Source organism: Hoplias malabaricus, chromosome Y (genome assembly GCF_029633855.1).
Source record: "Hoplias malabaricus isolate fHopMal1 chromosome Y, fHopMal1.hap1, whole genome shotgun sequence".
In the NCBI taxonomy this organism is placed as follows: Eukaryota; Metazoa; Chordata; class Actinopteri; order Characiformes; family Erythrinidae; genus Hoplias; species Hoplias malabaricus.
In genome coordinates this window covers 73,343,542-73,360,657 of record NC_089820.1, presented here as the reverse complement: position 1 = coordinate 73,360,657, position 17,116 = coordinate 73,343,542, and the positions used below count along the sequence as shown (strand labels likewise).

Below are 17,116 nucleotides of genomic sequence, written 5' to 3'. Positions count from 1 at the left end.
TGGATTAGCGACTCAAAAGTGTCCATAGGTGTGAGTATTAATATGAAAATACTGTAAAAATAACAACAATCAAAATTAAGAGTTGTAAGATGTCTGTATCTCGTGAGCGTTGTACATACCTGCTTTTTTAAACTTGAGATTCATTGATCCCCCTCTCCTTACGTCTTCCACGGCCATCAGAGCCCACATCTCAGAACTGAGAGCCTCTGTGTTTCTATGGCAACAGAGGGCTTGACACAGAGACAAGGCCTCTCGCCTCCAGATTGCATCAGGACCACCACCGCCACCATTACGGAGAGATTTAAGACCACCTGGCTCTCTGCTCCTATATTCATCTGACCACTGAACTGAAAAAAGCACACATCTCAGATCACATCTGTGAACTGCAGGGAGGACATTAAGGCTGCGCTTACACTGCAGGGTAAATCTCATGTGCTTTGAACATATTACACTCTACCCTCCTCCATAAGTTACATAGTGCAGTCTTTGCCATGCTGAGCCCAGTGTAGCAACAACACAAGCTCTACTCTCCCTATTACAGCTCAGTGGAGGATCACAACGATCATGAAGCTGTCATTTTAAAGTAAAAATACTACGTAGTGTTGCTTTAAATCAGATTTAAATACAATCTTCCCTGCTGTGGGAAAACATTCTTAATGTCTGATCCCTCAGTTATGTCACAGCCATTCATAAGTGGTCTGACTACACCACAGACTGACCTGTGTGGTGAGTGGAGCTGAGACAAAGGATGGTGAGTGGTGGATAGGAGGTGGTTTTAATGTTATGGCTGCTTGTTGCTGTAAAACGGCAAAGGTACATTTACGAGATGCAGCAGGAGCTGTTGATCCTCCTTCTTCTGGAAAGCATTGAATGTTGTTGCAAGTATCTGTAGAAAGATTGTAAAGATTATACTGTCATCTAGTGGTCTTTGTGTGTCAGGAGTTCCTGACTAAACCTATATCAAACATAGGCGCCCCCATGTGTTGACCCACTCTATGGAGCATACACTGGTTAATTCAGGGGCTAGGCAGTATTCTGATTCTTCATCTCATGTGAAATATAAAAGTTATCACTATCTTTGCCGTTAAAAATGACTGCACCATTAATACTCACAGGACATATTTCATATTTAATTTTGTAGATCCATGGGATCACGTTCTCAGTGATGAGAGCCTCCTGTAAGTTCTTGACTGTGGCTTTGCTAAGAGCAGTTCTCCATTTATTCCAGTTTGTCTAAAGTAAAAGTATTCAGACACTGTCTTCTCAGAAATGAGCTGCCGGAGCTCTGTGTGGTCTGTTTTCAGCTGGACGCTGAATAAAGTGTCCAAATCAGTCCAGACGTCCAGGAGCTGGAGCTGGATGCTAAGATTTCTGAGATTTCCATTCATTGTCAGGAACCGTTTATCCAGTTCAGGGTTGCGGTGGGTCGCGAGGGGGTCCAGTCCGTCGCAGGGTGACACACACCATGAACTGAATCAACGGTTACAAACTATGAATGAATGAATGAATGAATGAATGAATGAATAATAAACCAAATAATATGAATCATTAATACGCTACATTCACAATGCGGTAGAATGTCTATATTTTGAATTAAAATTACAAAATGCTTTAAAACATATTGGAGAGGGTTATGGTGTGATGTGGCTGATTGCAGAGAGACTTGAGGACAGCGCTGGTGAATAAAACCAGATGTCAACACAAATCCGGATTTCTTTTCATGGACCAAGTCTCCAACGTTTTACAAACAATAAAACTAAACTATGTGGACGTCTGGTTCCATTCATTTCCACTGTAAACGGTTCTGAACAGAGCATTTCACACTGAACGTCAGTGACTGAATTCATCATCATCCGAAATCCTTAATGTTGAAAGATCAGTGCAAAGAAATCCATTTTACACCACATTAACACAAACCATAGAAAAGAATAGAAAGCTTTTTATTGTCGCTGAGAAAACAATGTTCAGAACAGTGATAAAACAGTGAAATGCAGTTTTAGAATCCTCTCTCAGGCAGCAGTTAAAATATAAAATCTATACATGTGCAAAATAGCAGATTGTTCAGAGGCATTAAGACAGAAGGTATATACAGGCTTAATTTAAAAGTGCCGTGTGCAATTGCTTGTCCATTAGAATGGGTGGTTGTCCATTGATTCTACTGATTGTCAATCAGGAAGGATTAGTTAAAGTAGGTGGGGGGTGGGGGGCGTTGATGGCTTGATGGCTGATGGGTTGATGGCTTTCACAGCCTGTGGAAAGAAGCTGTGTTTCAACCTGTTTGTCTTTGCTTTTAATTGCCTGAATCTCTTTTTGGAGGGGGGAAACAGAGTGTGTCCATTGAAATGCGGGTAGCCTTTATCTGGAGTCGGCTGTTGTAAAAACCATGTGGTAACTGGTAATGATACCTGACTGTGGTATCTCTGGACACATTAACCATTTGTTTTCAGACAGATAGTAGAGGGGGGTTTGTGTGAATATCTGACAAGAAGAGGGAGAAGATTAAAGAAGAAATGAAACAACTGGAGATTCACAGTTTCACTTAAAAAATGCTTACCGGTAGATTGAGGAATGTGTCGAAGAAATCAGTTCATCCTCTCGCAGCTCCAGCTCCTTCTCAGTTGATGAATAATCAAAGGTTGATGTTACAGATCAAGTTAACTCATGATCAGACAGAGAGCCACTGATGAACAATCAAAGGTAAGACTCAGTTTATCTGTATGCAAATGAACTGAGAGATCTCAGTAAGAACTGAGTAAATAAGTGTTTACAGTCCTGCCCTTTCTGTTGGAGAATCAGGAATAATGCTCATCATTTTCTTTAAGCTGTAACATGAATCTCCTTACTATTAATCCATGGTGAAAACGCAGTATACAATGGGTCCTGATTTAACTATGTCTTTTCTTTTCCCCCAGTGAAGGCGCTGTAATGGGATCTCACAGAGAACAGGTCTCAAGCCCAAACATGAATTTAATGGTCATTTTATTGCCCAGTTATTGATGGCTTTCACCATGAAGGGATAAAAATAAGATAAATACAACAATGCGGATTAGAAGCACTTTAATAAAATTCATTGAGCTAAAAGTCTTGTGTTTTTGATTTCCGGAAGACCTTACCCTCTGAAAAACAGTCAGTGTGGTGGTCTCCTGAAGGGTACATATTCAGTACTGTTAGTTAGGGAACGTATTTGTACCATATTCTATGTTAATTGTACATTTTTAAGTTGCTTTGCACTAATATGCTTCATTGTGTGTGGGGTGGTGTTTGTTTTTTTGTTTGTTTTAAACAATTCTATAATAAAATGCATACCACTTTAAAATAAACTACATTTAAAAAAAGGTTAATCAACAAAATAAAAAAAAACTGTTTATTACATGGTTGTTAATTAGGTTGTAAACATAATAAAAGTCATTAATAATCATTTGTAACACATAAATAGAAAGGGCAACAGTGATCTCTTTTTTAAAAAAATACTGAAAGTGTGATATAACTTACAAATATGTCAAGATAAAGAATAAGCTGAGACAAGGACATGTGAATTTAGTCATTTCACACGTTAATGTGCACCACATAATCATTATTGTAGAAAAAGGCAATCTGTGGAAGCCAAAATAAGGTCAGTATCTGGTTTACGAATGGTTTAAAGTTTTAGATGGATGTGGGTTCACTATTTGGCAAAGACAGGTCACTGTTGCCTTTTCTACCTGCGTGATATTATTTGTTATTAATGACTTTTAAAGCATTACCAACATTTAATCACCATTAATGAACATATTTTAAATGAATTACAACGCTTTATATGCGTAGTCTTATTCTAACATGAAGGATTAAACCTACCCCCCTCTCCTTCTGAAGAAGAGAATGTAAGGAAAGTTTAGGGAACACAACTTGACTTTAACACCACTGCTGTACCTTTATTGACAATAATGTACCTTTTTCTTTAATGAGACTTTAGTCTGCTTGAGAGTGTACTGGGCTTCTTCTGGCTTAGGCATGGTACTGCTGACTAGAGGTGGGGAGTTTTGGTATCGATTCGATACCAAGTAAATACAGGGCCAGTATTGCCGATATCGATACAGATACTGATACCGGCGGTCTTCGCCACGTGTAGGTGCAGAGCACGAAAATGGGAGCTGGTGGCGGGGTGGGGGAGGGGGGGGGGTTGGGTGCGCACACCCCTCTTCGTGACGTGACTAAGCGGGGGTAGGGTGCTCTGCACTGCCTTGCTCACAGACTTTAGCAGAAGAGAAACAAATCTTAAGTATCTATCTTTTTTCTTGAGTATTGATCAGTACCAATACCAGCGTTGGTATCGATATTATCAATATTTGGATCGATCTGCCCACCTCTACTGCTGACCCACTGTCGTCAACACACCTTTTGTGAAAGAAACACTCTCTCAGACAGACATTACAAAACAGATCTGACCCATTTCTTGCAAAGACATGCCAGTGCTGACCGTGGCAATCTGGACGAGAGCCAAAAATGGCCCAAAGAGTGACCTCTGGCGACATGTGGCCCAGATTTGGAAATAATGTTGTCCTTAGGTGGCAAACAATGTGCCATCAATCCACATGGGGCCTCTAAATATCAATAAACCTATGTTTTAAAGCCCATTAGAATGGAGTCACTGAGCTATACTGTTATTTAAAATATGACTGTACATATAAAATTCTTCCAGTTGATATGATATGAGAATTAAATGTCAGTAACTTAACCCCTTCCAGTCTAAAGAAGTGTAGAAACAGCATACCATAAATAAAGATAACGTTTTAACTTCTTTTTTTTTGGATAAAAGAGAATTTATTACATGAGACATTTGGTAATTCTTTGGTGTAATGCAATTTTGATTTGGTTAAATATTCAAATACATGACGTCCTGCTGATTGTGCAGAAGTGTGGATCCTGAATTACGAAGCCTAAACAACATCGTCCATCACTCTCACCCACCACTTTTGTGTAATAGCCACAAGCCACATTTTTTTAAAAAAAGAAAGGACAATTATTACCAGGATTCAGTTAAATCCATGCAGCTGAGAACAAAATAGATGAAAAGAAAAATTAAACTAAGCATTCAAAAATTTGCAGTAAACAAGAATTATAAATGAAGGTGGAGGAAACAGGCAACAGAATAAAGCACAGATTCAAGTTTTCCATTATTTTGCTTATTTAGAAAATAACAGCATTTTAAGAACAATCTCCACATTTAATCTTGTTTAATTAGACATAATTAACTGTAATTCCACTCTGTAAATTTTACCTGAAACTCTAAGACAAGTGCACATTTGAAAGGGGAAAAAAATCACATTTAATAACAATTTCTTTCTCAAGAAACTCTGTAAATCCGGCCCTTGAAGTGTTTGACTGAGCTTTGGGTTTCTTTCCAATGATGATGAATGGAACCGGATGTCTCCACAATCTACAAATATTTATCCACATTTTCCCCCTTTACCACCACTTCCATCTGTCCAAAGAGTTTTATATAGGATGATGATGATGATGATGATGATGAAAAAAGTAGGACATTTGAAAGAAATACTGGTCTATTTTGGAGGCTATTTAGAGGCCTGTGGGCACCGGATGCTGTCAGCTCGATGTTTTTGGTTGGTGTACTGTTCTCAATCCAGCAGTGACATGGTTGTGAGGCAGCACTGTTGTGTCTTTGGGGTAACAATGTATGCAGAGCAACAAGCGGACAACAGTCTGTAACTGTGGAACTATAAAGTGCTCCTGTGTGGTCAGTGGAGCTGAGAGAATGGAGCGTGAGTGTAGGAGCAACGAGGTGGTCACATGACTGATATGTGTATTTGCTCAGTGTGTGTATGGGCGCTGGTTGTTAGGTTTATCTGTCGGTAGGTGGCGCACGATAACCACACTTCATAGTCAAGGGGAATTCCACCCACTTTTCAAAATTCCCAAATGAATTTAATCACGGAGCTCTGCTGCTGTAAACACATCCATATAATCTGACCAGGGTTTACATTAACCACATTTTACTTTGTCTTTAAATAATAAATATATTCATAATTTTCTGACACACTAACAAGATTAAACACCACACACACACACACACACAAGGCTAAACATCACCACAGATATATACGCCAACAAGACTAAATATCGCCACAATCTCACACACTTAACAAGACTAAACGCCACCACACGCACACAGAGAAACACATGCACTGACTAAACTAAAATAGCCAAAATAATAGCTCCACACATGCTAACAAAACACCACCACACACATACAATAACAAGACTAAACACCACTAGATACACACGTTAAACGAACAACACCACACACACACACACACACACACACACACTAACTAAATACCACACACAGACACTTTTCTTATTGTAAACTACACCTCAAACACAAAGTACTGAGATGTGGAACCGCAAGGTGGCACTGGCGGCCACACTAATGTTTTTAGTCGGTTTTCTATTCTTTTGTGCTCTGCGTGAGCGTCTACACGTCAATCAAATATCAGACCACGCCTCCTGACCAATCAGAGCGCAGTATTGTTCCAGCTACTGTATATAAAGACGAGTGAAGGGTTGGTTTATTGCTCAGAGAATGAGACAAAAGTAAACACTAAGTTATCCTGAAACTCTCGGACTTGCCAGTCCTATCATTCTTCTAGTTCTCACCGCGGTCCAGGTACGGTTTTAAACTCTCTTTCTTTTATTTCCCATTCATTTTATAGTTTATTTCTGTGTTTACCACCAGCAGTCCTTAATCTTGCTTTGTTTTTCTTGCTACTCATGTTTTTCTTCGTGTAATTTAAAGCCTTAGTGCTTTTTCCTGCAGTGCTACCTTAAGAGTGCGTTTCTGTTCTAATGACAGCATGCTGCCTTTAAAAAAAATCCATTAGTACAGATTTCCTGCATGCTGCATTTTCACCTGTTTGAAGAAGATTTAAGGTAGCTGAGTACAGTTTCTTTGTAGGTTTTTCATTCCACCTTAAATTGTGCCTCATGCTCATGTTGCATCAGTGGAGTCCAAAAAGATTTGTGGTAGAAGTTTTTGTCAGTTGTTTATTCAAATTACCCGTTCCACTTTAAATGTCTGTATTAAGAGTTCATGCTGCATCACTAAAGTCTGGAATGATACAAGGCTGTAGTTTATTCCAGCCTTTCATTCGAAGTATTCCTTCCACCTTAAAACGTGTATCAAATATGGTGCCAATTGCGTTTAAGATGGATTTGGAAAACCTCTTGGATACCTTTGTTCTATTAGGAATTCTTATGAGAAGTATGAACTCATAAATGTGGAATGAAAATGTATATTTTTGATAAGCTATTGAGGAGAAAGCCAAATTCATGCCAGAACCATCAGGACCTTACTGATGCAACATGAGAAAAATAGCATCCAGCTTAAGGAGGAGCCAACTGTTGCAACATTTAAGGTGGAATGGAAACGTGTTAAGCCTCGTCCCCTTATTAGACTCTAGTGATGAGACTCAATGAGCTGATAGTGCATCAGACACCACTGCTCTGCAGTTTGATGTTGGCTTTTTTTTTACACAATGCATTGCTTAATCATTCAATTTCTTGTTTGTAGCTGCAAAAGTGCAGTACTGGCTCTTTAACTGGGGGCTTTCATCTCAGTGGGGGGTGCAAAACACATGGAGACAGACGAGTCAATTTTATTTCTGTTTGAGGCTTCTTTTCTTAGTATTTGTAGAAGAAAAGGCAGCATCCTTTGGTTTGAACTGATAACATGGCATTCTAGCACAAATGGAAGAGCATTGAGGGTTGAAGAAAAACAATATAAATATAGATCTAAAATACATTAAATGCACCATAACATTTGCACACTATTTTCCTGTATTTCACTCTTCATTGTGCTTCTTATTTTTTAAATAAACAATCAGCTAAAGACCAGAAGTCTTAAACACAGTGGAATAGTACAAAGGATTTATGTCATGAGCTGTTTGTGTTGCTACTAAAATATTTATATCAAATTTAGGACAAATCTTCATCAGTTAATTAGATTACATTTATGTAATGCATAGCTGATGCATGCAGCGTTTATTTGCAGTGAATCGACTTTCAGAATTTGCTTAACACTCACTGTTTCTGTCTTTCCCTCTTAGGTGTTACATAGTAATAAACATGGCGACATCATCCAGTTCCCAGTTGAGTAAACTGGTCAAGCAGCAGTATATGCAGCTTCCTCAAGGGGATAAAGTCCAGGCCATGTACATCTGGATTGATGGAACAGGAGAAGGACTGAGGTGTAAGACCAGAACCCTGGATTCTGAGCCAAAGAGCATCGAGGGTAAGGAGATTTGCTTTTCTGTTGCTTTAAGTTGCAGGTCTTATTAACGTGCACATGGACTGCATACTTCTGCTCTGCTTCTGATGCACATTGTGGTAGATGCTAAACTATTGATACCCTGCACTGGTCCTAGGGGCAGTGACCTCTCTCTGTCTCTCGCACGCATCCTTCAGTGGTTAGAGTGATAGGACGAGTTTAGGTCGGAATGATGTGGCCTGTAGGAGATTAGGATGTGGCCATTTTTTCTATTATGATTTTACTATTTATTTTTATTTTTCAGTTTTGTCACTTCATATTCCACAGCTGATTAGATTTTAGTGTTAACACAATGCCAAGGGTGATGTTGACAAGCAGATGGTGCTGTCTACTACAATTTAAGTCCATTAATACTTTATTTTGTAACATACTGCCAGTTTGTCTTGGTTTTGATGCCAAAACATATGAGCATTGGTTGGTTTTTAATTGGCCCAAATCATTCACTCACCTCTTGAAACTTGTAGGCTGTAACTAAAGCAGAGTTTCTTACTATTTTGAACAGTGCTCTGAATCACTGTAGATTAGTTCACACCTTGATTTTCTAAACTTTACATTTGTTTCTTATGTCTAGATCTCCCAGAGTGGAATTTCGATGGCTCCAGCACCTACCAGTCCGAGGGCTCCAACAGTGACATGTATCTGATTCCCTCGGCCATGTTCAGAGACCCTTTCCGCAAAGACCCCAACAAACTAGTCCTGTGTGAGGTTCGGAAATACAACCACAAACCCGCAGGTAAATAGAATATAATATTTGTTTATACACAACTTACCTTGCCCTGTCCTACACTCTCTTATTCGAAGAACATGTGTAGTTGGTTTTTATTTTAATATATCAAAATGCATATCATGAGATATTGACAATATATTGAGAATTCACCAGCCATGCTACAGTTCATTACAGCAAAATATTTACAGTAATTATTCAAAACATGGCTAACTCTCTGTAATGAAACATGCAGTTGATTTTAAAGGTGCTGTCTACAATTTCAAGCCAATCCCATTTTTCTTTATATAATTTATTGCTTAATTTATTTCTTTATTTATTTTTAGTTTGTTGATTGAATTGGTTTTTAACCATTACTTTCTTGTTCTTCTGATCAGAAACCAACCATCGTGTAACATGTAATAAGGTCATGCAAATGGTGGAGGGCCAGATCCCTTGGTTTGGGATGGAGCAGGAGTACACCATCCTGGGCACAGATGGACACCCCTTCGGTTGGCCCTCCAATGGATTTCCTGGACCACAAGGTCAGAATCTTTGCATTTTCATGTGTTTTACTTACATTAGTTTAGCCAAGTCCTGAATACATGTGTAACTGTACTGTTCCCTTCCTTTCAGGACCCTACTACTGTGGAGTCGGAGCAGATAAAGCGTATGGCAGAGACATCGTAGAAGCCCACTATCGAGCATGTCTGTACGCTGGAGTGAATATCTGCGGCACAAACGCAGAGGTCATGCCTGCTCAGGTACAGACCACCGGCTGAAAATGATAATAGAATTTATGAATTAATCGATTAAACAATGATACAGCTGTGAGAACTGTCATCTTCCAATGGTCTCACTGAAAGAAAAAAAAAACATTTTTTGTTAAAATTTTTAAATCTTTAATAAACTTCTTAAACCTCTCACAACAATATTTTATAGTGACTAGACTGTAGACACCACTTGGTAGGAGAATAGTTTAACAGGGCATGAGTTCAGTACTCATCTGCTGCTCTTTCTCTCAGTGGGAGTTCCAGGTGGGACCCTGTGAGGGGATCGAGATGGGAGATCACCTGTGGGTGGCTCGATTCATCCTCCACCGAGTGTGTGAAGACTTTGGCGTCGTGGCCTCCTTTGACCCCAAACCAATCCCTGGAAACTGGAATGGAGCCGGCTGCCACACGAACTTCAGCACTAAGGAGATGCGGGAAGATGGAGGACTCAAGTAAGTGAACAGTAGTTCTCTCTCTACAGTGGGGCTGAAGTCGTCATTTATGCGTTTCTTAGACTGCTTTCTAACATAAATCCCAAAATCAAATGCATTACAAAATGGGCCCTAGTTACACTTGTGAATCATTGATAAAATGACTACGAAAACCTGGGAATTTCTGTAAAATTTGTCTACTTTTAATGGCCTTATTTCCTCATGAGTCAGAGGAAAGGAAACAGATATTACTGTTGTTCACTGCATGTTAGTCAGTTTCCTGTGTGCTGCCTAAGTCAGAAAACATGAGGTAAAACTAGACATAGTGATTTTTGTTAAGTGCAGAGATTTAGGAATTGCCACATCCCCTCATCTGAGTCTGTCCAATCACAGCGAGAGCACAAGGACAATGTTAAATGCAGCAAAACAGACACAACGAGCTAAAAGAAATGAGCCCTGAGTAAAAACTGAGAAAACAAGAATAATCAAGAAAGAGAACCGAGTGAAAGCGGTTAAAACCCAGTGCTTCTGCTCCTCGCTCCTCACTGTTGTGCACTCAGGTTGAGGTGAATAGAGAGCAAAGGTACAGGCACTGAAAGTGGCCGTTCTCTCCCTGTCTTAACAGCCCTGTCCAGAACGCTGCTGTGGGTTTTAACCAAAGCAAGTCACGGACCTTTTAAGAACCAGAACTGTGTTGTAGTGTGGAGAAGAGGGAGAATGTAACATTCGAGATTTAATCCAAGAATACATGTCTGGGGAAATAGGCCTAATGCAAAAACTAATTCTACATCTAACTGAAACAGTTGAGCAAACTGGAGGTATGTTATGGAGCTAAGATATTTTAAATTAAATATTTAACACTTAATATTTTCTATCCTCAGATACATTGAGGAAGCTATTGAGAAGCTGGGGAAGAGACACAGTTATCACATCAGAGCCTACGACCCGAAAGGAGGTCTGGATAACGCTCGACGTCTGACTGGACACCACGAGACCTCTAACATTCACGAGTTCTCTGCCGGTGTGGCCAACCGTGGCGCTAGCATCCGCATCCCTCGCTCTGTGGGCCAGGAGAAGAAGGGATACTTCGAGGACCGTCGTCCATCCGCCAACTGCGACCCTTACGCTGTCACTCAGGCTCTGATACGCACATGTCTGCTGAACGAAGAAGGAGAGGAACCTGTGGACTATTAAATCTCTCACTTTTAATCTGTCTTTCAATTCTGTTGTTGTCTGGACTGAACCTCCCCCTTTTTCCTCCGTTCCCGTTTTCTTTATTTTTTTGTAAACTGGCTTTGAACCCAAGTCGAATTAGTACTGTATTTTTATTTTTTTTCTTGAGTGGCTCTAACCACATTTTAAATCTAGGTTTTTGTTTTTCAAAGAACAGAAAAGTTGACTGGTCAACTTAACGACGTTAGAATTAACTGGGGACGTGATGTTGCAGGGCATATCTGACCCTTCCCTTTCATATATCATTCCTTTCTCATCTTTTCCAGTGAATGGGCAGTTAACATTTTACCACTTAAAAGCCCTTGCTCTCTTGTCTATGTTTAAAAATGGACTAATAGGAGTGACAAAAGGACACTATGAACTTGAGCTGCTAAGTCTGGGCAACACAAGTTTTCTTAACCTGTAGCCAGTTTCTCTACTCTAATCATCATCTATGTTCACATTTAATGTAATGTTTACTAATTCAGTAGGAGTGATTTCATGTTATGCACTGGGTCTTGTTGTATGGTACATGCTCTAAAGTGAGGGTCCAAAACTGTCCTGCTTACTATGTTGGTCTGTGTTAAATTACACTTCTTTTTCAAAAGACCAGAAATCCTGACTTACGTTCTGCATCATGTGTTGTTTACTGCTTTGTGATGGCATCTGTTTTTGGCCAAACTCCGGAAGTTGCTGAACCTGGTGTTTTTTATTGAGACATTTTAAAACGTTATTTTTATCACAAACTCTGACTGTGTTTTCTTCTTTGGCAGATCACTGAGGTTCTAAATAATTTATTAAAGATGTACTAACAGCTGGGCATCTTAATTTTGTGGATCTTTTTCATATATAGAAACACTTTGGCTAAAAATTTCTGACACAGGCTATGCAGAGTAATTTTTATTATATAAATGAATTTCTACTGAAATACAATAACCAGTCATTGGCACTGTTGCAACAACTAAGGGGTGGTTTCCCAGACTGGGATTAAGCCTAGTTTCAGCTTGTTACTGTAACTCACTGGTACTGTGTTCATTGTAAACTCACTGTTATTTTTAACAGCCAACTTTACATAGAGCTTTGTGCTCTCAAATATGAGGCCACACCTTCTGGCCATTTAGAGTGCTGCATAGTTCCAGTAACTTTATATAAATCCAAGGGGATTTGGATGTTCAGAGGATGAGGCACAAAATACAAAATTAACCTGAAACTATCTGAACCTTTCATTCTTCTAGTTCTCACCGCTGTCCAGGTACAGTTTTAACTTCCTTTAAGTTCTCTTACATTTTCTGTGTGTGTGTTCAATTACAGCCATCTTTAATCCTGTTTTATTTTAAGCCTATTTGTGAATTTCTTTCATTCTTTAATGACATTATGCACTGTGCTACCTTAATCTATTTCTGCTGTAATGCAAACAATATTCTGCCTTAAAAATATTACATTATATTTCCTTCATGTTGCATCTCCATTTGTTTGACAAAAGTACCTGAGAATTTACAAGCTGCTTAATCAATTTTCGTTCCGATTACCTTCACCCTAGAAATGCTAATAGCTGGTGGGTACCTATGCTTTATGGTCAAAAATATCAAGACTCATGGCACATACAGGGGCTTTTATGACTCCCCATTAATATGACATTCATGTGAAGTCAGTTGCTACTTTGCAGATGTAACAGCAGGTTTGAAGCTCTTCAGGTATTGAGTCATAAAAGCATTGTTAACATTTACGCACTGTATGCCTCAGCACTCGGTTACTTTACATGGTTTGCCACTTCAAGGCTGAGTTACTGTGGTTCCTAAATGCTTCCACATTTCAGTAATACCACAATGATGGCATATTCTCCAGTACCAGAGTCGAATTCAGTGAGACCTTTGGAGCGACCCATCCATTCTTTCCAAATGTTTGTAAACTGCATGGCTACACACTTTAAAAAGTCTTTTCACTGTTGAAATTGTTAATTCCAAAAAGTCCAGCTTGGAACCACAGAAGAACCTTTTTAGTGCTACATGGAACCATATATGCCACATTAGCCATGAATCTGAAGAAAAATTTCACCATGGCAAAGCAAGGCAAGGCAAGGCAAGTTTATTTATAGAGCACCTTTCATACAAAAGCAATTCAAGGTGCTTCACAGAAAAAAAACAGTTAAATTAAAAGCCTGAATAAAAATAATAAAAGTCCAATAAAACAATTACATAAAAAGAGCAAAATGATTAAAAGTGATTAAAACAATTAAAAATGGTACAATAAAAGAAAAGAACTGAAGCACCGTTACAGAATAAATGTGCAGAGTATTTTAAACTGAGCTGTAATCCTGCTCAGACAGGAATGTTTTAAGTCTTGATTTAAAAGTGTCTAAAGCCGGGGTTCTTCTAATATTTTCAGTCAGCTGGTTCCATTTATGAGCGGCATAGTAGCTAAACGCTGCCTCTCAATGTTTAGTTTTGACCTGAGGCAGGACTAACTGACTAGTTCCTATCTCTGTAGCAGATCTGATAAATACGCTGGTCCTGTACCATTTAGACATTTATAGACCAGTAATAAAACCTAAAAGTCTATTCTGTAACAGACTGGTGTCCAATGTAAGGATTTGATGATGGGGTGATGATGTCTCTTCTTTTGCTCCTAGTGAGAACTCTGGCAGCTGCATTTTGAATCAGCTGAAGCTGTTTAATATCTTTTGTGGAAGTCCAGCTAAGAGCCCATTACAGTAATCAATCCTGCTAGAAATAAAAGCATGGATAAGTTTCTCCAGGTCTGGTTTTGTCAGAAAATCTCTAATTTTACTGATGTTCTTAAGATGGTAAAATGCTGATCTAGTGACCGCTTTAATATGAGACTAAAACTGAGATCTGAGTCCATTAATACACCAAGGTTGCAAGGCAGTTCTTTAGATTTGAGGGCTCTCGATTCCAGATATGCCACCAATCTTTGTCTTTCAGTGCTGTTCCCAAATAGTATACTCTCAGTTTTATCTTTATTCAGCTGCAGAAAGTTGTGTCCCATCCAGTTAGTGATGTGTTCAAGGCACTTGCTTAATGAGTCAATTGGGCCAGAGTCGTTTGGGGACATGGCCATGTAAATCTGTGTCATCTTCATAGCTGTGATAGGACAGCCCATAGTCTTGTAGAATCTGGCCAAGAGAAAGCATATATAAATTAAACAAAAGTGGACTGAGAATAGAACCCTGGGGGACACCACAGGCCACTGGCATGTTCTCTGAAATATTATTTTCTATTTCAAAGTAGTTCCTGCCTTCCAGGTAAGAAACCACTTCAGGACTGTTCCTGAGAGTCCAACCCAGTTTGTGAGTCTATCTGTAAGAATCTTCTAAAATCAAATCACATTTTTTGTATAGTGCTTTTTACAACTGATGTTGTCACAAAGCAGCTTCACAGAATTCCAGTAAGACAAAGTTTTGACACGAAATGTAAAAAAAACCCAAGTGAGCAAGCCAGGGGCGACAGTGGCAAGGAAAAACTGCTTGGTGTTTGTAAAGCAGAAAATGCCCGCCTTTATCTATGGGGAAGCATTACCAAAATATGAACTAAACAAATGAGTTTTTAGCCTAGATTTGAAGATTGCGACTGTGTCTGAGTCCCGAACATTTTCTAGAAGATCATTCCAGAGTTGGGGGGCTTTATAAGAAAAGGCTCTTCCCTGAGCTGAGGCCTTCTGAATTCTGGGAACAATTAAAAAAACAGTATTCTGTGATCTGAGTAAACGTGAAGGCTCATAATAGGAAATAGTATCTTGAAGGTATTCAGGAGCGAGTTGTCAATGATCTCAAAGGCAGCACTGAGGTCAAGAAGTAATAGAAGAGATACCTTTCCAGCCTCCGTATTTAAGCGCATGTTATTAATTACCTTGATTAGAGCAGTCTCAGTGCTGTGATTTGACCGGAACCAGGACTGAAATTTGTCTAGGCTACTGTTTATGGACAAGAAACTAGTGATTTGCCTGAAAATTATTTTCTCAATGATTTTGTCAGTGAACAGTAAATTAGAAATTTTTTAGAAGAGGCTTTACAACTGCAGTTTTTCGTGAGCTCGGAAAGACCCCCGACATGAGTGAGGTGTTTACAATGTGGAGTATGTCTGGTGCTATAGTGTGAAACACACTCATAAAAAATTTGGTTGGTAGTGTGTGGAGACTGCAAGTGGATGGTTTGAGATGACTAACTGTATCAATTAAAATTTCATTATGAACAGTACTGAACTCTGACATTTTAACTAAGGTGGTTTTTTGAGGTAATGGAGAGGGTACAGACTCATTGTTGGATATGGATGTACTAATCGCTTGTCTAATATTCTGGATTTTAGTGTTAAAAAAGAATGCAAACTCATTACATCTTTCAGTTGTTACTAATTCAGGGGCCATTGGTGTGGGTGAGTTAGTAAGTCTGTCGACCACGGTGAAGAGGATTTTGTTGTTGTTAATGTTATTGTTGATGATGCTAGAGAAATAGGATTGTCGTGTTTTGCATATTATCTTGTTGTATTCATGAAGTGTATCTTTGTAGATTTCTTTGTGAATATGAAGACTTTGTTTACGCCATCTGCACTCTGCCTTGTGACATTCCCTCTTTTGGATTTGAACAACAGAAGCATTTCTTCATGGTGCTTTCTGTTTTCAAGATGTAGCCTTCACTTTAACTGGCGCAATCTCTTCCATAACACTGAGAATTTTTGAAGACTATTCAGCAGATCATCAACAGAGTTGGATTGTTCACAAGGTGTAGTGCACATTTTACTCATGAAAAGTGTAGCTGTGCAGTCCTTTATAATCCTTTTCTTGACACAAACTCTTCTGCCCATGTGAGGCCCACATATCAAAGAACACACAGTAATGATCCATGCAACTAGTTCTATACAGAACTTGTGGTTCTAAGTACAGAAGAAACTTTGCCTTTACTAAAGAACACTGAAGGAACCCTCTTTTGTAAGAGATTAGGTGCTTGATTTTATTCTGTGGGTTACCTGTGGCAACAAAAGTGAATGAAAACCCAAATGCCAACTTAATACCAAATTTGCCCAATATATTGGCTGCATACTCAGAGTTCTTCTACTGTTACATTCTCATCAGGTGTGGAAGAAGAAATAATATTCCTCACAAATTTGCAGAAAATCTAAGAGAATACCACCACAAATGTGTCAGTCACAATGTGGGCAGCCATAGTTTTTCTGTCATCAAAACACAGCGAGAGCCTCCATCAGATTTCCTGTTTTCATTGCCCTTTTATTCTCTTATCACCTGCCAGTTACCCTCATATGGTCAAACATATGAGGGTAAAACAATCCCTGCAAGCTGCTAAGCATAAGGCTGAGGGCAATTTCAGAAGAAATTAGCATTTTATGCCTTTCTATTTTGCCAATAAAGCTTAATCAATAAAAAGCACCCACTTACAATGGATCCATTAATAGCCCTTAAACATGTTAAAAGAACAATAGATAGGAGACCAGAAAAATATAGCTTGTCTGGAAACCCCCAAACAATTTTTCCATAAACCTTTATTTTGAAAATGCACCACAGAGATTTTGCAGTGCGTCAGACAAGGTGGGTCTTAAATAAGCCTTAAGGCGCCTGTTCAAGTATAGAGCTGCTCCAACCATTAGCTTCATTGGCCTCTGATTCCCCTCATCTGGTTTATAAAGTTAGTTTTTACCAGCTCAGG

At 39.1% G+C, this 17,116-nt stretch overlaps 1 protein-coding gene across 1 annotated transcript; it reads left to right on the top strand.

Annotated features, from left to right (window-relative positions):
* The first annotated feature begins 6,575 nt into the window (after positions 1 to 6,575).
* Positions 6,576 to 12,188, top strand: LOC136678129 (glutamine synthetase-like). The gene is made up of 7 exons (XM_066656000.1): positions 6,576 to 6,664; positions 8,103 to 8,287; positions 8,895 to 9,056; positions 9,425 to 9,571; positions 9,663 to 9,790; positions 10,052 to 10,251; positions 11,112 to 12,188. The coding sequence occupies exons 2-7, from the start codon at positions 8,122 to 8,124 to the stop codon at positions 11,422 to 11,424; spliced, it is 1,116 nt and encodes a 371-aa protein (XP_066512097.1). The 5' UTR covers positions 6,576 to 6,664; positions 8,103 to 8,121; the 3' UTR covers positions 11,425 to 12,188.
* Positions 12,189 to 17,116: the final 4,928 nt, after the last annotated feature.

Bases quoted from the DNA above. Each gene is read 5' to 3' on its own strand.
- LOC136678129 (XM_066656000.1), top strand. From the start codon at position 8,122: ATGGCGACATCATCCAGTTCCCAGTTGAGTAAACTGGTCAAGCAGCAG. The intron at 8,288-8,894 runs GTAAGGAGATTT...TCTTATGTCTAG, and splicing joins TGAGCCAAAGAGCATCGAGG to ATCTCCCAGAGTGGAATTTC. The intron at 9,572-9,662 runs GTCAGAATCTTT...CCTTCCTTTCAG, and splicing joins TGGATTTCCTGGACCACAAG to GACCCTACTACTGTGGAGTC.